Source organism: Mauremys mutica, chromosome 6 (assembly GCF_020497125.1).
Source record: "Mauremys mutica isolate MM-2020 ecotype Southern chromosome 6, ASM2049712v1, whole genome shotgun sequence".
NCBI lineage: Eukaryota > Metazoa > Chordata > Testudines > Geoemydidae > Mauremys > Mauremys mutica.
Genome location: NC_059077.1, coordinates 128,609,242 through 128,629,642, shown reverse-complemented (window position 1 = coordinate 128,629,642; position 20,401 = coordinate 128,609,242). Strand labels below are relative to the sequence as shown.

At 41.3% G+C, this 20,401-nt stretch overlaps 1 protein-coding gene across 2 annotated transcripts in view; it reads right to left on the bottom strand.

Moving 5' to 3' along the window:
- Positions 1–20,401, bottom strand: part of TMEM38B (transmembrane protein 38B) — an 85,211-nt gene that overhangs the window by 24,710 nt on the left and 40,100 nt on the right. The window contains exons 5-6 of one of the 2 annotated variants that reach the window (XR_006580490.1): positions 18,484–18,601; positions 14,908–15,013 (exon numbers count right to left, since the gene is read on the bottom strand). Coding sequence is in view for 1 of the 2 variants with exons in the window: in XM_045021637.1 (XP_044877572.1) it covers positions 14,804–15,013; positions 18,484–18,601 (328 nt within the window). In the remaining variant the exon portion in view is untranslated. Of the gene's footprint in view, positions 1–11,937; positions 15,014–18,483; positions 18,602–20,401 lie in introns of those variants that run through there. The other variant, XM_045021637.1, reaches the window with a different exon arrangement.

Sequence of the window (20,401 nt, the reverse complement as noted above, 5' to 3'; positions counted from 1 at the left end):
CAACACAGAGTGTACATAGCCTGTTGATGCCTTGCACATCTTATCCGCAGGGTTTACAAAATACACAGGACTTTGCACCAGCAGGCAAATTTCACCCAACATGCTTTGCAGCAAAATGAATTAACCTATGTACCAGAACCCTTTTTAGCTGCTCAATTTCAGCAACGCCTGCTATCTTTTTTATTATTAGCAAATACCAGAGACTTTTTAAAATCCCAAATGTTAAAAATGTGAAACATCTAATTCCAGAAAATGGTTAAGAAGTGCAAAGAATATACCCTTTAAAACAAAGAAGAGGTGGTTCTAAAGGACTCTGATGTCACAGTAATGGAGTCAGAGCAGAATGGAGAGAAAGGAAATGATGCAAAAAGAAAATACAAAACAAAAGTGTTTGCATTATATTATTCCTGTCTGTGCCATGGACTTCTTGTCTGACCTTAGGCTGAGTCACTTGGACAACTTACAGCTGCCCAGGCAAAGGTGTTTGGCAGATGGGGGAAAAAAAGGGAAAGGTGTAGGGACTTCCTTCTACCACTAGTATTTATGCACAGGGGGCAGCTGCATTTGAGTGCCAAAGACATCTAAGGGATGCTGTATTAACGGTGCCAAAGAGGTGCCATGGGTTGGAGCAGGGGTCGGCAGCCTTTCAGCAGTGGTGTGCCGAGTCCTCATGTATACACTCTAATTTAAGGCTTCGCGTGCCAGTAATACATTTTAACGTATTTTAGAAGGTCTCTCTATAAGTCTATACTATATAACCAAACTACTGTTATATGTAAAGTAAACAAGGTTTTCAAAATGTTTCAGAAGCTTTATTTAAAATTAAAATGCAGATCTTATTAGTTTAGTGTGATCCTTGCCCTTGCTTTTCCTTGCTGAGTATTCCGATGTCTGGTGGCACATATTTGGATACTTTAAGCTGCACACAGGCTTCTGAGTGATCAGTTGTTAACCGGCTGGAACCCCAGATTGGCAGCTGAGGTGAGTGGAGCTGGTGGCTGGTAGGGCTGAGCAGGGCAGGAGGCCTGGATCCTGTCTGGCAGGGGCCTGCGCTGGAAGCAAGGTGAGTGGGGCTGCGGCGGGGACCCCGGCTGGCAAGGGGCCAGCAGCCGGAACCCCAGCCCACCCAGCTCTGGGGTTTCAGGGGTGGGCTGAGCGTCTCCGCCTGCCCCTGCTCTGGGGTTTCAGCCACCAGCTCCTGCCAGCCGGGGTCTCAGCCCACTGCCAGCCTGGGGTTACCTCACCCAGGCTGGCAGTGGGCGCTGAGTGGGACCGGCGGTGGGACCCCGGCTGGCAAGGGGCCAGCAGTGGGAACCCCAGAGCGGCGCTCAGCCCACCCCACTCGGGTTTCGGCCACCGGCTCCTGCCAGCCAGACTCTCACCCCCTGCCAGCATGGGGGAAGGAACCCCAGGCCGGCAGTGGGACCCCTGCTGGAAAGGGGCCAGCAGCAGGAATCCCAGAGCGTCTCCGCCCGCCCCGCGTGCCATCAAAAATCGGTTTGCATGCCACCTTTGGTGTGCGTGCTGTAGGTTGCCGACCCCTGGGTTGGAGGGATGGGAACATGCAGCTGGGATGGGAACATGTTCCCAAATATATAGATATGCCTGCCAGGGTGTGCAGGGCAAGTAATGGAGCTAGACAATGTCTCTGTCTGCAGGCATAGTGCCTTCCTTTTACCCCCACTGCACCTGGCCCTTCTCCCCAGGATGGCTTCAGCTCTAGGAACCTTAGGCCTCAATCTTTCAAACTTATGCATCACTTTCCTTCAGTTGGACTACTAACGTGCTTAGTGTGTTTGCAGGATCAGGGCCTTCACATGGCCTTTACTGTCTCTGCACCTCAGTTCCTCATGTTACACAATAACACCTAGCTCCCGAGGTCAATTTGAGGCTTAGTTCACTGAAATTTGTAAAACTCAGATCCACAGAGGGGAAGGCGCTGTAGAAGGGCAAAGTGATTTTGTTTTGTTATGTAATAAACATTTTAAAACAGATTATTATTGTCAAAAGACTGAGCCAAGAAAATTGAGAAAAAGAATCCTAGAAAGGCAGAAAAACCATGGTGTGTTAGGGGAACAAAAGCCGTATCTACCCCCAAGGGAAGTGAGCAGAGATACAAATGACGGCCTGGGTTGAGGGAATAAGAGCAGCGTGGCTCAGGTACCAGAGCAGTAGGGCTTTATATCATATACTAAATGGGAGGATTTCCAAAGAGAGTCAGGCACCCAACTTTGATCCAGGTCAATGGGAACTGGGAATCTGATTTCAATTTGTGCCTTTGAAAATCTTCCTTTCAATCGCTACAAGCAGCAAGATGTGGAGCCAGGAGTCACTGCAGCAGGGCCTTCCCTCCAGCTGGAGCCCCAGCATGCCCATATGGGCTTGTAAATATATGCTGGAAAAGCTCTAAGTAGAATGTTTGAGCACTTACAGTCTGTCTCGTAAAGAAAACTCCTCACTGGAGAAATAAAGGCTTCTAAAATGTGCATTTACACAATAGGCTCTAATGGCTTCACGCACACGCACGAGCTGGCTCCCCTTATAAACTAGTACAATAAAAAAAGAGGCCTGTACATACGTACTTAGGGCCAGATCCTGCAAGGTGCTGAGCACTCTCAAATCATTGGGAGCAGAAGGTGGTCAGCACCTTGGGATGCGTTCAGGATTAGATCTTCAGTCAGATTTCCAAAGCTTCCTAGGGCAGTGCTTCTCAAAGCCAGTCCGCCGCTTGTTCAGGGAAAGCCCCTGGCTGTCCGGGCCAGTTTGTTTACCTGCCGCGTCCGCAGGTTCGGCTGATCGCAGCTCCCACTGGCCGCGGTTTGCCGCTCCAGGCCAATGGAGGCTGCAGGAAGTGGCACGGGCCGAGGGATGTGCTGGCTGCCCTTCCTGCAGCCCCCATTGGCCTGGAGCACCAAACTGCGGCCAGTGGGAGCTGTGATCGGCCGAACCTGCGGACGCGGCAGGTAAACAAAGCGGCCCGGACCGCCAGGTGCTTTCCCTGAACAAGCAGCGGACTGGCTTTGAGAAGCACTGCCCTAGGAAGCTTTGGAAATCTGACTAAAGATCTAATCCTGAACGCACTGTCCTAGGGGATTTGGATGGACACCCAATGAGAATTGGGTATTGAAATCCCTTAGATGTCTTTGAAAAATCTCGCCTTTAGTGTTCAGATTAAAACCCCACTGAGCTTTGGTATGTCTGAGGTCTTCAGTACAGCACAATGCCTAGACACTAAGGAGTGTAATTAAGAGGGAGATTCATCTTTTGCTTTGATTTTTACACTTTTCATAGTTTTAAGACATCTTAAATATAATTTGATAACAGGGGACCAAATTCTTTGCTAGCATAACTATTAAAGTCAATGGGTCACACCAACAGAGAATGTAACCCTGGGCTTTTTTTGTGGTTTAGTACTGTAATGCCATTGGTGAAAAGCCTGAGCAACTGTTGCAAGAATTTGCAGTGCGAGCTCTACAAAGAACTCAGAAACACTGTCAATGTTGTTCTGCAAACTACGGTACTGGGGACCAATGTCAACGTTTTATATTTAAGTGTCCTACTGCTTATACTCTGTATAAAAATAGTAAATTAATTTGTAGGATAGAAGAGGATTTTGAGAAGCTTTTAGCCAGAGAAACTATTGCATATCTACAAATCAAGTGCAACTATACAGGCAAAAGACATCAGCAAGATACAGAAATATAGTTATCGTTTAGATTCTGTACAATGAACCATCTATCCTATTTTTCTGCAGGTTATGTATAGCTCTTGGGATGGACTGAAATGGGCAGCTCTTAATAGGGACCAGGAGGTTATAGTTCCATAGGACACTGGATGGCTTAGAGCTTTTCTCCAGTTTGAATCCAGACCAGGCAACTGATCCATCTCCCACTGAATGTAAAGGCCCGCACTGACTCCAATGGAAAACAGATTGGGCCCCAGTCATTAGCAACTTAAAGTGATTATAATCTGCAGGTTGTTCATGGGTCTATGTAAAAAGTTGATCATATTAGTCTAGTTTCCAGTGTTCAGATCTCAAAGCACAGTCACAATGGTCAGCAGTTAGCACTGCCAACAGAGGCACCAAGAGTTGAATAGACAAGACGACTAACCTACCTTCAGTCTCACCCTACAAATGATCCTTTCAGGTTCTTGTAAAGGCACATTATTGGGGCAGAAGCTTGCACTGTGGTTGCTGCTTACTTCATACATGTTTGTGGCTTGTTTGTGGTTAAAGGATTTTGTCTTGAGGCCTTGGTGTTGTGTAGCCAACAACCTTCGTATTTCACTTCCAATTGGTCTTTCAAACATGTCTGGTTTAAACCACTAGCCTCTTCCTCCTGCTCAGGAGTCAGATTGCTGCCACTCTTGCACAGTGGAAAGAATCATGAGATTAGTATGCATAAGCGTACTAACATCAACTCCCAGGCATTGATTAAAACAATGTGAAATAAACTGATTATGTGGATCTGAATCCAGCACATTCTACTTTAGCATCAGATTAGGGTGAGAAGGAATAGGGGCAGAATGATTTATAAAATACTAAGGGCGTGTCTAGATGGAGACAAAGCATGAGGCAAGCTGGAGCATGAGTCTACATCACCCAAGTCTGCTGCACACTAACTGGCGATACGGACCTTGCTGCCATGCTCCATGGGGAGCTTTGACATACTACTATAAATAAGCCTTAAGGATAAAAATACTCCATTATGTTCCTGGCAGTGATGCTCCATACACTTGTTTTTACTGTGGTCATGGAGCTTTCTGCTGCCTAACAGTGTAGTTACTATCTTTGTTTTCATGCACCACAGTATTTTTAAAATTAGAATGCAGTTAAAGGATTTTGTTTTTTAATTCAAGCCATCAATAATATTGCCAATGTAATCAAATTTAGCTGGTCAGAAAATGAGTTTTTCTTCCTGCAGAATATTTTGATTAAAAACAAAAACAAACAAAAAAACCAACAACATTCACTGAAATTTTTCACAAAATCTTGAATTTATGGCAAAAAATCAAAAACCGAAATATTTAGTCTGAAACACAAATTTATTATTTTACAAAAGAAATCAAAAATTTTCCACAGAAAGCAGATAGTTAAAAATTGTTTTTTTAAATTGAACTGTAAAATAGCTTCACAATGAACAATTTTCTACCAGCCCTAATCAAAAGCATTCAATTTAATAATAATTAGTGCTAGTTGAAAATACCAATTTTTCCATGATAAATTTTTTAAAAATTGGATTCCACCCTCTCCCCCAAATCTCACACATCTTTTTGGTTGTGGATGCAAAAAATCAAACCAAATAACTATTTTCTAAAGCTATATTTTGGTTCAGAAAAATCAGTATTTATTTTTAAACAAAGTTTTCAAAAACCAAAAGATATAGTTTTACTGAAAAAAATTTCAGTTTTCAGTTTCTGGGGTTTTTTTTTGTTTGTTTGGAGGGGGAAAAATCCAAAAAAAAGTTTTGTTTTGGTCAGAAATCCACTTTCAGTTGAAAAAAAGACAGTGAAAAATATTTGGCAAGTTCTAGTAATAACACTTCACATTTCTAATAGTACCTTTCATGTCAGGATCTGAAAGCATTTCACAAACAATTCATTAAGTTACACAATACCCCTGTGAGGTTAAAAAGGAATGGCACCCATTTTACAGATGAGAAAACAGAACAAAGAGGTTGATAGCCTCATTTTTAGAAGTGCTGAGCACTTTCAACTTGCTCTGGCTTCAAGGAGTTATGTGATGCTGGCTGGCACTTTGCACAGGGATAAATTTCATTCCAAGCACATAATTTAAGCTGTTTTTCTGTTTCCTGTATGTTAGTAAGCATGACAAGCACAAATCCATTTTTTAAGTCATTTCAGCCTGGTTCTTAACACCAGGGGGTAAAAAATTCAGCATGATGGAGGGGATTTTTGAAACACATCTTATTAATAATGTGATACGCTTGATTGCATTCCTGCACATCACACTGAACATTTATCCCCAGGGGTCTTGCCCTGCTTGACCTCCTTAATTGGTGCTTTGACTCATAATATTTTGATGTGTTCATTTCAGGAACATCTACACAGACCAGATTCACATTAAATGAGAAGTGTAGCATCTTCATCTAGGTCAGTAGAGGTAAGATTGTGCAACAAGCATTAGGGTCCAACTAGGGGAAAAGCTCTTCTTGACCTGCTGCTCACAAACAGGGAAGAAATAGTAGAGGAAGCAATAGTGGATGGGAACCTGGGAGGCAGTGACCATGAGATGGTCGAGTTCAGGATCCTGATACAAGGAAGAAAGGAGAGCAGTAGAACAGAGACCCTGGACTTCAGAAAAGCAGACTTCGACTCCCTCAGGGAACTGATGGGCAAGGTCCCCTGGGATAACATGACGGGGAAAGGAGTCGAGGAAAGCTGGCTGTATTTTAAAGAAACCTTATTGAGGTTGCAGGAACAAACCATCCCGATGTGTAGGAACAAAAGTAAATATGGCAGGCGACCAGCTTGGCTCAACAGTGAAATCCTTGCTCGTCTTAAACACAAAAAAAACAGCTTACAAGAAGTGGAAGATTGGACAAATAACCAGGGAGGAGTATAAAAGTATTGCTCAGGCATGCAGGAGTGAAATTAGGAAGGCCAAATCACACTTGGAGTTGCAGCTAGCCGGAGATGTTAGGAGTAACAAGAAGGGTTTCTTCAGGTATGTTAGCAACAAGAAGAAAGTCAAGGAAAAACTGTGGGCCCCTTGCTGAATGAGGGAGGGAACCTAGTGACAGAGGATGTGGAGAAAGCTAGTGTACTCAATGCTTTTTTTGCCTCCATCTTCACAGACAAGGTCAGCTCCCAGACAGCTGCACTCTGCAGCATGGTATGGGGAGGAGGTGACCAGCTCTCTGTAGAGAAAGAAGTAGTTCGGGGCTATTTAGGAAAGTTGGACGAGCACAAGTCCATGGGGCCGGATGCGCTGCATCCGAGGGTGCTAAAGGAGTTGGCCGATGGGATTGCAGAGCCATTGGCCATTATCTTTGAAAAATCATGGCGATCGGGGGAGGTCCCGGATGACTGGAAAAAGGCTAATGTAGTGCCCATCTTTAAAAAAGGGAAGAAGGAAGATCCAGGGAACTACAGGCCAGTCAGTCTCACCTCAGTCCCTGGAAAAATCATGGAACAGGTCCTCAAGGAATCAATTCTGAACCACTTAAAGGAGGGAAAAGTGATCAGGAACAGTCAGCATGGATTCACCAAGGGCAAGTCATGCCTGACTAATCTAATTGCCTTCTATGATAACCGGCTCTGTGGATGACGGGAAAGCAGTGGATGTGCTATTTCTGGACTTTAGCAAAGCTTTTGATACAGTCTCCCACAGTATTCTTGCCAGCAAGTTAAAGAAGTATGGGCTGGATGAATGGACGGTAAGGTGGATAGAAAACTGGCTAGACGGTCGGGCTCAACGGGTAGTGATCAATGGTTCCATGTCTAGTTGGCAGCCGGTATCAAGTGGAGTGCCCCAAGAGTCGGTGCTGGGTCCGGTTTTATTCAATATCTTCATTAACGATCTGGAGGATGGTGTGGACTGCACCCTTAGCAAGTTTGCAGATGACACTAAACTGGGAGGAGTGGTTGATACGCTGGAGGGTAGGGATAGGATACAGAGGGACCTAGACAAATTAGAGGATTGGGCCAAAAGAAATATGATGAGGTTCAACAAGGACAAGTGCAGAGTCCTGCACTTAGGACGGAAGAATCCCATGCACTGCTACAGACTAGGGACCGAATGGCTGGGCAGCAGTTCTGCAGAAAAGGACCTAGGGGTTACGGTGGATGAAAAGCTGAATATGAGTCAACAGTGTGCCCTTGTTGCCAAGAAGGCTAATGGCATTTTGGGTTGTATAAATAGGGGCATTTCCAGCAGATCGAGGGATGTGATCATTCCCCTCTACTCAGCACTGGTGAGGCCTCATCTGGAGTACTGTGTCCAGTTTTGGGCCCCACACTACAAGAAGGATGTGGATAAATTGGAGAGAGTCCAGTGGAGGGCAACAAAAATGATTAGGGGGCTAGAGCACATGACTTATGAGGAGAGGCTGAGGAAACTGGGATTGTTTAGTCTGCAGAAGAGAAGAATGAGGGGGGATTTGATAGCTGCTTTCAACTACCTGAAAGGGGGTTCCAAAGAGGATGGATCTAGACTGTTCTCAGTGGTAGAAGATGACAGAACAAGGAGTAATGGTCTCAAGTTGCAGCGGGGGAGGTTTAGGTTGGAGATTAGGAAAAACTTTTTCACTAGTAGGGTGGTGAAGAACTGGAATGGGTTACCTAGGGAGGTGGTGGAATCTCTTTCCTTAGAGGTTTTTAAGGTCAGGCTTGACAAAGCCCTGGCTGGGATGATTTAGTTGGGTTTGGTCCTGCTTTGAGCAGGGGGTTGGACTAGATGTCCTCCTGAGGTCCCTTCCAACCCTGAGAATCTATGATTCTATGATTCTTAGTTTGTTCCTGATCACACCTGCTAGGTTCCCCCTCTTACATAGAGAGCACATGCTGTTACTGAAGTGAAACATGTCTATCGGCAATTTCACTTGCTGTTCATCTTTCTTTGTCCTCATTCCTTGCATGCTTTCAATTTGTTTCACTTTGGCTTGAACCTTGTTATCCTTATGTTCTGTATAGTTTGCATTCAAGGCGAGAGATTGTTCATACAGCAAATTGCAGTTTTGGCGTGCCTGTTTCACCTAGCTTCGTATGGTAACTTCTCTCAGTAAGATGAGTAGCTTTGTTTGTTGTCTACTTTTTAGTGGCTATCTTGAGTGACCATTTAGCGTTTATTCATATCTGCTAGATTCTTCATTCAATAAAACTTCCACTGTTTAATATGTGTGACTTATTCAAGAACAGGAGAGACAGACTTTTTTTTTTTTAAATCCTAATGTCTTTCTTGTTTGTTCAGCTTATCAAAATTAGGGGACTTGTCTGGCAGTCTTTACTCAGGGAAAACACCCATTTGAGATCAACAGATGTTTAGTTTAAGTAAGAACTGGGCACCCAAATTAGGTTTTATTTAGGGGGGTTCATTTAAAGAACTGGCCTGGAACCAAAACCCAAATACAAACATGTGAACTGAAGTTTGGATTCCACGTTCAGAACCAGTATTGGTCTGGATCAGAACTCTGGGTCCTATATCTGTGTTGGGTGAAATCAAAGCCTTGGGTTGTGAAACCCACCCCCAAAATTTTGAGGGAAGGGAACTTCTAAAATCTGGACCTGAATTTTGGGGTTCAGGCTAATCCCTGTATTTTTCCATGCACTCAGACTTCTAAGTCCAAATCCAGACCCCAAAAGAGTTCATAAGAGAAGTTATACCTATAAAGACATCAAATTCTACAAGGAGGATGGCAGAGCTATAAACTATAAGGTTGTAACTCAAAAGAAGAAATAAAACTAAACAGTGGAAATGGATAGGAGTAGGAAAATGGAGGATGTATTAAATGTTGGTCTAAATGGTTTTTAAAAAGCTTAACTATGGTTAAAAAGTCATTGGATCACCTGCTATGCCTTCATGCATTTCCCACATAAGGGCATGAAACTGCAGGTATCTGCTGATGGATTCACTGGTTCCTAAACTGTGGCCCACGGAGCACTTGTTGGTGGGACCACTGTGAGCTGGCAGATCATATGATGCTGGCTCTCTTCATTTCCAGCTGCTACATCACATTAGAGAGCACTAAAAATACATTAAATACCATCCTAATAAATTGAAGCCACACAGCCTGAAAGCTAGTTCAAAAACACAGCAGCCCATCTGCTCAGCAACACAGGTCTATGAGAATACACCACCTCAGAAACTCTCTTCTAGTCATTGGCTTGACATCTGAATACCAGTTCAAGGTCTCCCCTCTGCTGTTCAAAGTCTTTCACAGGATAGAACCTAGCTACGTAAGAAAACCCTTCTCACTTGCAACCAATCTTCCACTGGAACAATGGAACTAATGGCCAATAAGGGGAGGCTTGTAAATTCAGAAGGTAAAGCTCTTGCAGGAGCAGGACCTATAAATCAAAAGTTTTCAGCTGACAGTATCAAAGTGGGTTGCAGGAGCAGGACCTAGACTATGGAACTCACTTCAGCAGGAAATGAGAGCAACCATGAAACTAAATGCTTTCAGAAGAAATGCAAAACTCCTTGGATATTGCTTCCCTCAATATTTCCTTCTCACAAGCAAACAAGAACTCTGTTGACCGAACTAATGATTTCCACAACCTGAGAAAGATTATTTCTATTTTTAAATACTTGGAAGGCACATAGATACTATAGGGATGGGGACCATATATATCAAATAGGAGTTCCACCAGCATCTTGAACAAAATTTGGCCTTTTTACAAATAAATTCTCCTTGACTGACAAAATGTACCACAGCGCACCATCTCCTGGTGGTAAATTCTTCCCAGTTACTTACCTGATTTTCAACCAACTCCCATGAAAATCTATGCACTATTTCATTTTTGGAAGCCTTTTAAAAGTACAGTACCAAGTGCCACTGGAATTGCGTTTCCAACATTAAGAATCCCAGTATAAGTAATTGTTAGGTTTATGATTTAATGAACTGCTTCTCTGATCACAGAACATTCTCTGAATTCGTGATTCCCTCAAGCAAACAGACTTGACTTTCTTTGCAAGATTGGCGGCTCATCTGATGGTCTCTCCATAGAAGCTGTACACACATCAGACTTGGTGGAAGCAGAGAGCTAGGTTAGGATGCTGGTTGTGTTTCTGATATGCTGTTCTATGCAGACTACATTCTTCTAATATATTAGTGTTCACAAAAGCCACATGATCCATTTTCGAAGCAAAATACAGGAATGGCAACATATTATTCTTGAGAATATTTGTGTGTTCCTTCTGTACATCATTTTAAACAATTTACCCTCATGATGGTACCTACCTTTTGATGGGTGTCTCCTTGTCCTTGCTGTGGGTAGGCTTGCAATAAAGGCCTTTGCCTGTATGTAGTGGCCATTTTACGAACAGAAACAATTCCAAGCATTTTGTTTCACATCACATTTTCTGATTGTTGTTATGCTATTAAATGCTATTTTAGCTGCTGGCTATTTGTTTGGTTTGTTTAGAATCTAGTTAGAGGGATTTATTTTACTCTCCAGCTTCAATTTTTGTTCATAAACCTTGAATTTGTATTTACATATTAGTAATGGGCAGGACTCAGGGGTTCTATTTATGTATCACGGTGATGAATACAGAACCTAGATTATTCAGACCTACTTAACCTTAACCTGGTAACAGAGGCTGGAATTCTTGAGAGATCACATATACACTATTCCCACTAGTTTCTAGTTTTAGCCAAATTAGAAATAGCAGGTATGGGCTTTCACTAGACTCAGACTTTAAGACTTTAAGGTCAGAAGGGACCATTATGATCATCTAGTCTGACCTGCACAATGCAGGCCACAGAATCTCACCCATCCACTTCTATAACAAACCCCTAACCTACGTCTGAGTTATTGAAGTCCTCAAATTGCAGTTTGAAGACCTCAAGCTGCAGAGAATCCTCTAGCAAGTGACCTGTGCCCCATGCTGCAGAGGAAGGTGAAAAACCTCCTCTGCACCTACAATTATAGCCAGATTTTTCAAGAGTGCTCAGCATCCAGAACCTGAGAACAATGGGAGCTGCTGGATATTGGGCATTTTTGGAGTGGCCAGATTTTCATTTAGGTGGAAGGGAAGCTGTTGTATGCTGAGTTTTTAGAATGTCCTGCAAGATCATTCTCTAAAGTATTTTAATATGAAGTAGTTTCAAAGTTCCTCTGGAATGGGAACACAATTTATTACGTTTTTCAAAAAGATTATACCGTATTTCCATTTGAAAGTAACATTAAGAACATAAAATCCAAAGCCTGTATATTTGTCTAAAACATCTAAATAAGATAATCAGGAAAAACACAACTGTTTCCACTTATTTTATTAATAATGTAATTTTTATAAATCCACACTGAGTATAACACACCACATTTTCTGCTTCAAATTATTGTAAACAAAGATATTTTCACATTTCCACTTGGGCTAAAAATAGTGATATTGGCCAGTATTTCACAGTAGTACAATATAGTTACCTGGGGGGGAAAAGTGTCTCATACTCAATGTACCAAGTCTAGTACTATAAAGTATTCGAACACTTGTTCACAATCTTAATACACCTCTTAGGGACTTAAGAGTTACCTGAAAGTTTTACATGTGCAGGAAGTACTGCAGTTACTGGTGTCTCATTTTTAGCTCCCTGTTAACCAGGTAACTAGTAGTTACTTTTAATGGCATCCAAATACCTCTTTATAACCGAAAATCATATGGGTACTTAATATTCTGGTATGAGGTGATTCAATGCTCCTACCACTTATTACTGGAAAACAAACTGAGCCCCAAGGTTATAAGACAAGAATCTGACATTTTGTCCTTTAGGCACTAGACTCTTAAGACTTTTGCCCAATGATGAGATGGATTTCATGTATTTGTTTCCATGTTGAAGTAGGTTGCTGTTTTAGTTAACGAGACCTGAAATACATGGCCAGTTACCTGGACACTGCCTAAAATCTAAGGTTTACTATAAAGTTGGGTTCTCATCTGAGAAGAGACTTGAAGTAGCATCATGGAATTCTATCTGCATCTTTATTTCCCTATCAGAGGTTCTCAGTGCATAGGTGAAGAGGTTTTTTCTAGCTGCCAACCCTGCAAATACATCAAATAGATTCAGCATTCTCTCTCAGCTATGTTGGATGGGACTAACAGGAAGAAAAAGCAGTAAAAAAAAAATTTTGGCTACAAGAATGAGTATATATTACTATGAATACACAGAAAAGCTTTGTTGAGTTAGATGCCATATTTGCACATATCTGAACTCAGATTATCTCAAATTCCAGTTGCAAGGTACACTTCTGAATTTCATTTTCAGATTTTAGATCTGACCCCGGAGCTATTTGGATAACTGTTTACCCACAATCATTTTTCAGAGGTGAACTGCAGTCTGAGGAGAAATGTACATTTTCTCTCCCCCTTGCCATTTTCACATGGAGGTAACTGGTTTAATTTAGCTACAGAAATGCTTCAGAAGTGCTCACTGTCAGACAAAAGTTAGGCTTGTGCAGACTGGTGTTGACAGAAGAAACACAGAAGAAAATAGTTTTGATGACAAAATGAATGACAGGCCAAATGAAAGATGTTGCATTTTGTGAGTGACATCTCTGAAACACTAATTACATCTTCTAAAATTGAGAGACTTTCACTAAGGCAATAGCTGCTAGAAATGAGTTACCAAACTGGTGTGCAACGTACGCAAGGAACAGAAGAGGCATTTCAGCAAAAGCTGATGGACAATTACAGTGCATCTTACACTAGAAGTACTCTTACTCATTACGACCAGCAAATAACTGCTCCACCAATGCTAGTACCAGCATAAGTGGTGGAATAGACAGGGCACAAGTATTTTTATTACCACATCATATGACTCTAATCTAAACAGGGTTAAATGACAGAGGTATGAACACAGTTTTTGCACCAGTGCTATTGCCATTGGTGCAGCTTAACCGGTAGTAGCAAAATGATGGGAGATTTTAATAAAAACACTAGTGCAGAAAAGGTGTGTGTGGGAGGAAGTAAAATACATGTATTTATCCTACAATCAGGGAGAAGGTTAAGGTGATAAACATTTGGGTTGGGAAAATGGATATTACTTGCAACATGTAATTCTCTGAGTTCCTTTCACAATGACAGTCTACCTTAGAAAGCAGGAGAAGATGTTAGATATTTGGGATAAGATGCCATGCTAGAACACAGCCAGTCACAGTGAAATGAAAATGGAAGAAATACTAAAAACCATATGCTTCAATACAAATGCACATTAGCAATTTAACAACAGTAATATTACGTTACTATCTGATTTACTGCATACAGAACAGCAAACACATAAATCAAAAGTTTTCAGCTGACAGTATCAAAGTGGGTTGGCTGGATAAATGTTAGTACTGAAAATTTTCTATTTGCTAACTATATCATCTTTTTTTTTAAAAATGCAAGAGAATTTACTGTTATTCTGGAAAGTAGAAAATGAAAAACATTCTCTAGTTTGTGACTAAGCAGAATCAAGATCAGTGCAACGTGAATTATGGTAGTAATTCAGATATTTTTCTAGGGAACAAAGGCCTTGGTTTTGGCACATTTCCACAGTTTTGCAGTGCAAACTATTTACAGTGGAAATGTGAACGTTTGCACTGCAAAACTAAATAATGTGAACGTTTGGTAAAATTTTACTCTAACTCCATTGCTCATTTGAACAAGACTACAGGAGCTTTTCATACCTTGGAATATGCTACTGTGTATAAGTATCCATTTTATTCAGCTGAAAAACAAGAATCAAAACAGAAAATATATGCAAAAATAAATGATAAAGAAAAAGGAAAAATAGTCAAATCTGATTGTCTCATTTTGTTACTAACTTCAGGGTAAACTACATTTAAAAGTTAGTTTTTTATATTTATAAAAACAAAATCACAATAAATCTCTCATTTAATAAAATCATCATCACTATAAAAATCTCTTTTTAGTACCATTTAAGTTAGAAACGTCTACCATGATACACACATTCCCGGCATTTGAATTACAATTTACAAAATATACTTTAAAGGCTAACTACATTACAGTAGTACACAAAGCTCATCACTGCTGCCAGTCTGTCACATGTATTTCCTTTTTCCCATCATTTGAAATAGAAATGTTTTAAAGTGTTACGGCCACATGTAACAAGATAATTTTTTTGGCCACTTATTCTGTTTTCTTTGCCTGTCCTTTCTTAATACTTTCACTAGCCTCTCCAGCAGAACGGTCACAGACTGAAGAGGTCCCGTTGGAAGATACTCTGGCCTCACCCTTTACTTTAGACGGAGTTTGTTGCCAACCAAAGAGCATACGGCCCAGCACAGACTCGAAAGGAGCAAATGGAGAAACTGCAGATTGTGTCAACATCATGGTTACCTATAAAGAAAGTGGTCAAATGTAAGTTAGAAAGCCTTAGCTCTCCAAATAAAAAAAAGGCTATTTAAGAAGAATTATCAGCACATATGGGCTGGTGTGCACATAAAAGCACGCACTGAAATATCTAAACCAGTTTTAATTCACACTTTTGTTATTTCAGCACAAGTCTGCGTGTGGCCACTCCTCTAACAGAAGCTCCTATTTCAATTTTACATTAAACTCTCATCTGCTAAATCACACAGACCTGCACTGAAATAACAAAAGATACAAATGAAACTTACGTAGTTATTTTGGTGCAAGTTTATGTAGACCATCTGTAAGCTTTCAGCACTCTGAATTCCATATATCCCTAATTTGAAGACAGTGTTGTATTTTACATGTTATAAATATAGGGCATTTCTAGCCTCTGGTGCAAATCTTTGTCCAAATTTACTTCTATTTTTAGTTGAAATGCAGTTAACAATCCTAAAGTGTAACATTGTTGCAAAAAAAGCAAACATCATTCTGGGGTGTATTAGCAGGAGTGTTGTAAGCAAGACGCGAGAAGTAATTCTTCTGCTCTGCTCTGCGCTATTAGGCCTCAACTGGAGTATTGTGTCCAGTTCTGGGCACGTTATTTCAGGAAAGATGTGGACAAATTGGAGAAAGTCCAGAGAACACCACCACAAGTTATTACAGATCTAGAAAACCTGACCTATGAGGGAAGATTGAAAAAACTGGGTTTGTTTAGTCTAGAGAAGAGAAGACAGAGGGGGGACATAACAGTTTTCAAGTACATCAAATGTTGTTACAAGGAGGAGGGAGATAAATTGTTCTCCTTAACCTTTGAGGATAGGACAAGAAGCAATGGGTTTAAATTGCAGCAAGGGCAGTTTAGGTTGGAGCCCCCTGTCCTGAGCCCTCTGCTGCACCCTGCACTCCTCCTGCACACCAACCCCCTGCCCTGAGCCCCCTGCCACACCCTGCACCCCAATCCCCTGTACTGAGCCCCCTGCCACACCCTGTACCTCTCTACACCCCAACCCCCTGCCACACTCCTCCTATACCCCAACCCCCTGCCCTGAACCCCCACTGCACCCCGACCCCCTGCTGAGCCCCCTGCTGCACCCCAACCCCCTGCCCTGAGCCCCCTGCTGCACTCATCTTTGCATCCCTGCCCTAAACCTCCTCCCGCACTCCTCCTCTGCCCCAACCCCTTGCCCTGAGCCCCTTCCTGTACATCACACCCCAACCCCCTGCCCCAGCCCTACATTCGTGGCCCTGCATGCAATTTCTGCACCCAGATGTGGCCCTCGGGCCAAAAAATTTGTGCACCTCTAATCTATATAATACTTAGTCCTGTCATGAGTGCAGGGGACCGGACTAGATGATCTCTCGAGATCCCTTCCAGTCCTATGATTTTATTTCAACTTAGACTGAAATACAAATAAACCTAAGTGTACACACAGAAAATAAAACTAAGCTTAAGAAAGATGAAACAGCTCTCTGTAGATTTATCAAATTTATCTTGACCACTGAAATAAAGTATCTTTAAAAAAGTGACATGTATAAAACAAAGCAATAAAGTTACTGTAAAATACTCTAGAGCCTTGTCTACACTTGAATTCTTAGTCATGTTTTGTGCTAATTGGCAACTAACTAATGTCTTAACTATTATGATTTTTAAATACTAATACAGATTCTTCATAAATATTTGTTCCAGCACGAATATTAGTTCCTGGTTGCAGCTTTCATCCTAAGGTTCAGCCATTCCTCCCCTTCCTGCTCGCAACACTGCCACTGTGCCAGAGGCTATGGGGAATGAGGCTATGCTGGTTCTACACCACTGAAGACTCCAGGCACTGGGGTAAATCCCCAGAGGGGGCCTGTGGCTGAATTCCACTCCCTTTGCACTACTTGAGCGGATCGGAAGGAAAGAATGAATCTGCCCCAGAGTGTTGTTTGTGGCCCCTTGACCTTCAATTGCCCCCAAGCTGTAAAGGTTGAACATCACTGATTTAGGTAGACGTATCCTAAAAAACACACCCCTACGTTAAAACAAACTTATTGGGAGAACTTCCTCCAGGACTAAGGGAAAAGGACCTGCTTAACAGACCCAATATGGTATTTATAACCCAACACTAAAGACTAGAGTAATACCCTGATTCTGAGAGCGGTTTCAGAAGTGTCTGGAAAGCAAGACACTACTTCATAAGTCGGTTGCAGACTTGCATGACCGGTGTCAATTTAGCAGTACATTACAGTTACTAGCGGACTTGAAGCTCCTAACAAGTCACCAATGCAGAACTGGTGCCACAAAGTTGTGTGTTACTGTACTACGGGCTTCAGCAATACAGGGAGTCTGAGGCTGCAGACCCCTTCCCCCACACCTATCTCCTAACACCACACCCGTGGTATCCTGAGTGTCTCTGATGTTTAGATGTTTTAAGAAAAGATAAGTCTGGAGAATTAAAGATAAGGATTCATTGCATTACTGTAGCACCCAGGAGACCCAATATCTCGGTCAGATTTTAGAAATAATGTTTCTAGGGATGCCCTGGGGGAGGCAGGCAGTTCTTTTTAAACCCTCCTCCTTAGTTCACCCACTTTTTAACATCTTCTCAAGAACAGAGGGGTCACCTTCAAGATTGTTACAGCTCAGATGATACTGAGATTCCAACTTTGCCTTTTTTAGGGTTAACACAGTCCTGAATATAGCCCAACTTTCCAGAAGGAGATAAATGCAGAATGGGATAGATTAGAGTTCAACCATAAGAAGATTAAAGGGAAGAACAATAATGTGCATATATCTTGCATGTTGTACACATGCATGTGTGCGGATATACATATCCACACTTTTTATAAACAAAAGTGATCGTAAACACTTTTCACATTATTTTTCTCTTCTCCTTCACCATTATTTTCTATATAGTTGAAAGATGTGTCCAAAACCACGAACTGTTTAAAAAAAAAAGCACAACGACAAACAGAGCATGTTCTATCAACTTATAAATGTATCTGGTGACTAGAAACACTTGGCCTTTGGCTGCAGTTCATTTTTGCTCCACATGTATTAACAGGTTGGCAAGGCAACCTGTTGTGTCTTAATTGTATCTCTCTCTCAAATAATTTAGTAACTTGAAATATCAACTCCCTGTGCCAAATTTCTGAAATATTCTTTTAATACAACTAGCAAAGGTCACAATGCAGTTTCCTGTCGGTCTGCTTCACATATGGAAGAGTTACTTAAGGCTCATGGGGGTCAGATCTTCCACAAGTATTAGGGTAGCTCCACTGACTTCAACTGAGCTATGCCATTTTCACCTATTGAGTTTGACCAGATCTCTCCAGAAAGAGAAAACTGAAATTAGTATTCTGGTGGGGAATATAAAGAGAAATATTCAACAACATGCATCTTGCTTTAGAAAGTACAGTGAGAAATACTGCTGTATTGCATATGTTTAAATAATTATACATTTCCAAATTCTTACCTTTGTGACCACTAGAAAGGTGGTATAAAAGAACATAAGGTTGTGTCTTGCTATCGGTAGGTTCTGGGCATGTTGCAATGTGAAGAGTACTGCACCTACCAGAGCCACTTTTACGGGGCTGGAAACCAAACAAAGTAAAGACAAGTGTGTGAATTTTCTCTCCTCCCCCTCCTATGCTGATAGAAATTCTGATCTGGAAAGTAATAGCATACAACAAATATAACTATAATATTTGCTTGGCTGAAAGTAAATGATAAAAAGCTTGTGGTAACAATATGGCAATTACATGTTTAGTTAAAAAAAATACTTCTACCAGTTTTTAGTTTGCAAGCTTTCCATTTCTTAGATCTTTGTTCCTGAATTTAAAGAACTCCACCCAATTTGCCTTCTCCATACCATTATTTAATTTATATATCTGATATATCCCTTTATTGGTCACCTCTAAACTAAACTGTGCCAATATTTGCACTCAGTCTTCTTACGGAAGTTTTTGCCACGCCTCTAATCATTTAGTGGTACTTTCTTCCCCCTGAGGATTTTCAGCTTAATTTTACTGTAGTTACCATTACTTAGTGGTTCAACTTAACTTATTACTTCAGTCAACTCTTACATGTTACTTGGGACTGAGTTAAGAATAAGCTCTCCTCATTGTGTGCTCTAGAACAAGCTGTTCTAAGAACCAAGCATTTAAGGTGTCAAGAAACTGCTTGTCTAAATCTTATACCGCTGCGTCATTTGACCACTTTATAGGAGACTGGAATTATCCATGATTACTGTTTATTAGACTTAGTTCCCTCTGTTCACCCTCAACTTTGTGCACTCAGTATCTTTCCCCTGATCAGGAAGCCAGTAGTACAACTCTACTTGTATACTTATATTCTTATTATTTGGGATTTGTCAAGTTTCATTTCTTATCACACCTTTAATTAAATTCATGCATTTAGCTTTACAACCAAAGGAGAACATTTGAAAAAAATTGTCAAGCGAATTTTTAACCAAAATAATTTCAGGATGTGAGGACAGTGATCTGTGTCCAACACCTCTCTGTTCCGGCACATTGCAATCTCAGCTTTTATCCTTCATAAGATGATGCAATACAACATTTAACATTTAAAACTCATTCTTCCTTCAGCTAGCACATTTTTTAAAGAAGAACGTGACTGCAGTATTTTAAACTAGCACAAATTACTTGTTTCACTAAGTCTGAAGTATTTAGGTGCAGCTGACACCATTAGCCCCACAATCCTTCCTTTTGGAAATAGTGCTGCTCATAATTTTTGTATTTCTCTTCTGTCATTCTTTATTACGCAGGACAGTTACATGAAAACAGCATCCCTAAATGTTTATCACATCAAAAGTCATAACTGTTTTTGAAATAATCATTTCCACAGAAACCAGCTGGGAAGTCACATGGGAGGGCAAAGTGGGCCTTTTAAATCCCCTATGAGCTTGTCTCCCTTTACAACAGTAGTTTGTGGCCTGCCAGCCAGTTCCAATTCTCTCTTTTGCAGAAGCTAAACTGGGTGCTATGTAACACTCCCAATTTAGCTTCTGCGAGACAAAGAACTGAAAGCTGAAACTCAAGTAGCATCTTCTATCTTGCAATGCACCAGAGGCATGTGTTGATGTGTTTTAATGCTATATATTTAACACATGGGTTGAAAGTGTATTCAGAAGAGTGCAACTGGTTTTTTTGTTTGGTTTTTTGTTGTTGTTGTTTTTAAAATAAAGTATTTAGCATTGGTGGAATATATCTACTAGACTGGCAGACCTAAAATCATCTAACTACCTTCAGAATATGTACCAGCATTCACATAACCCTGCCACAACGTGCTTCATTTCTGACTTGGATGAACCACAGGTCTGGAAGAGAAGGTTAATTTTTCTTGCCCATTCAAATGATTGTCCTCTCTACACA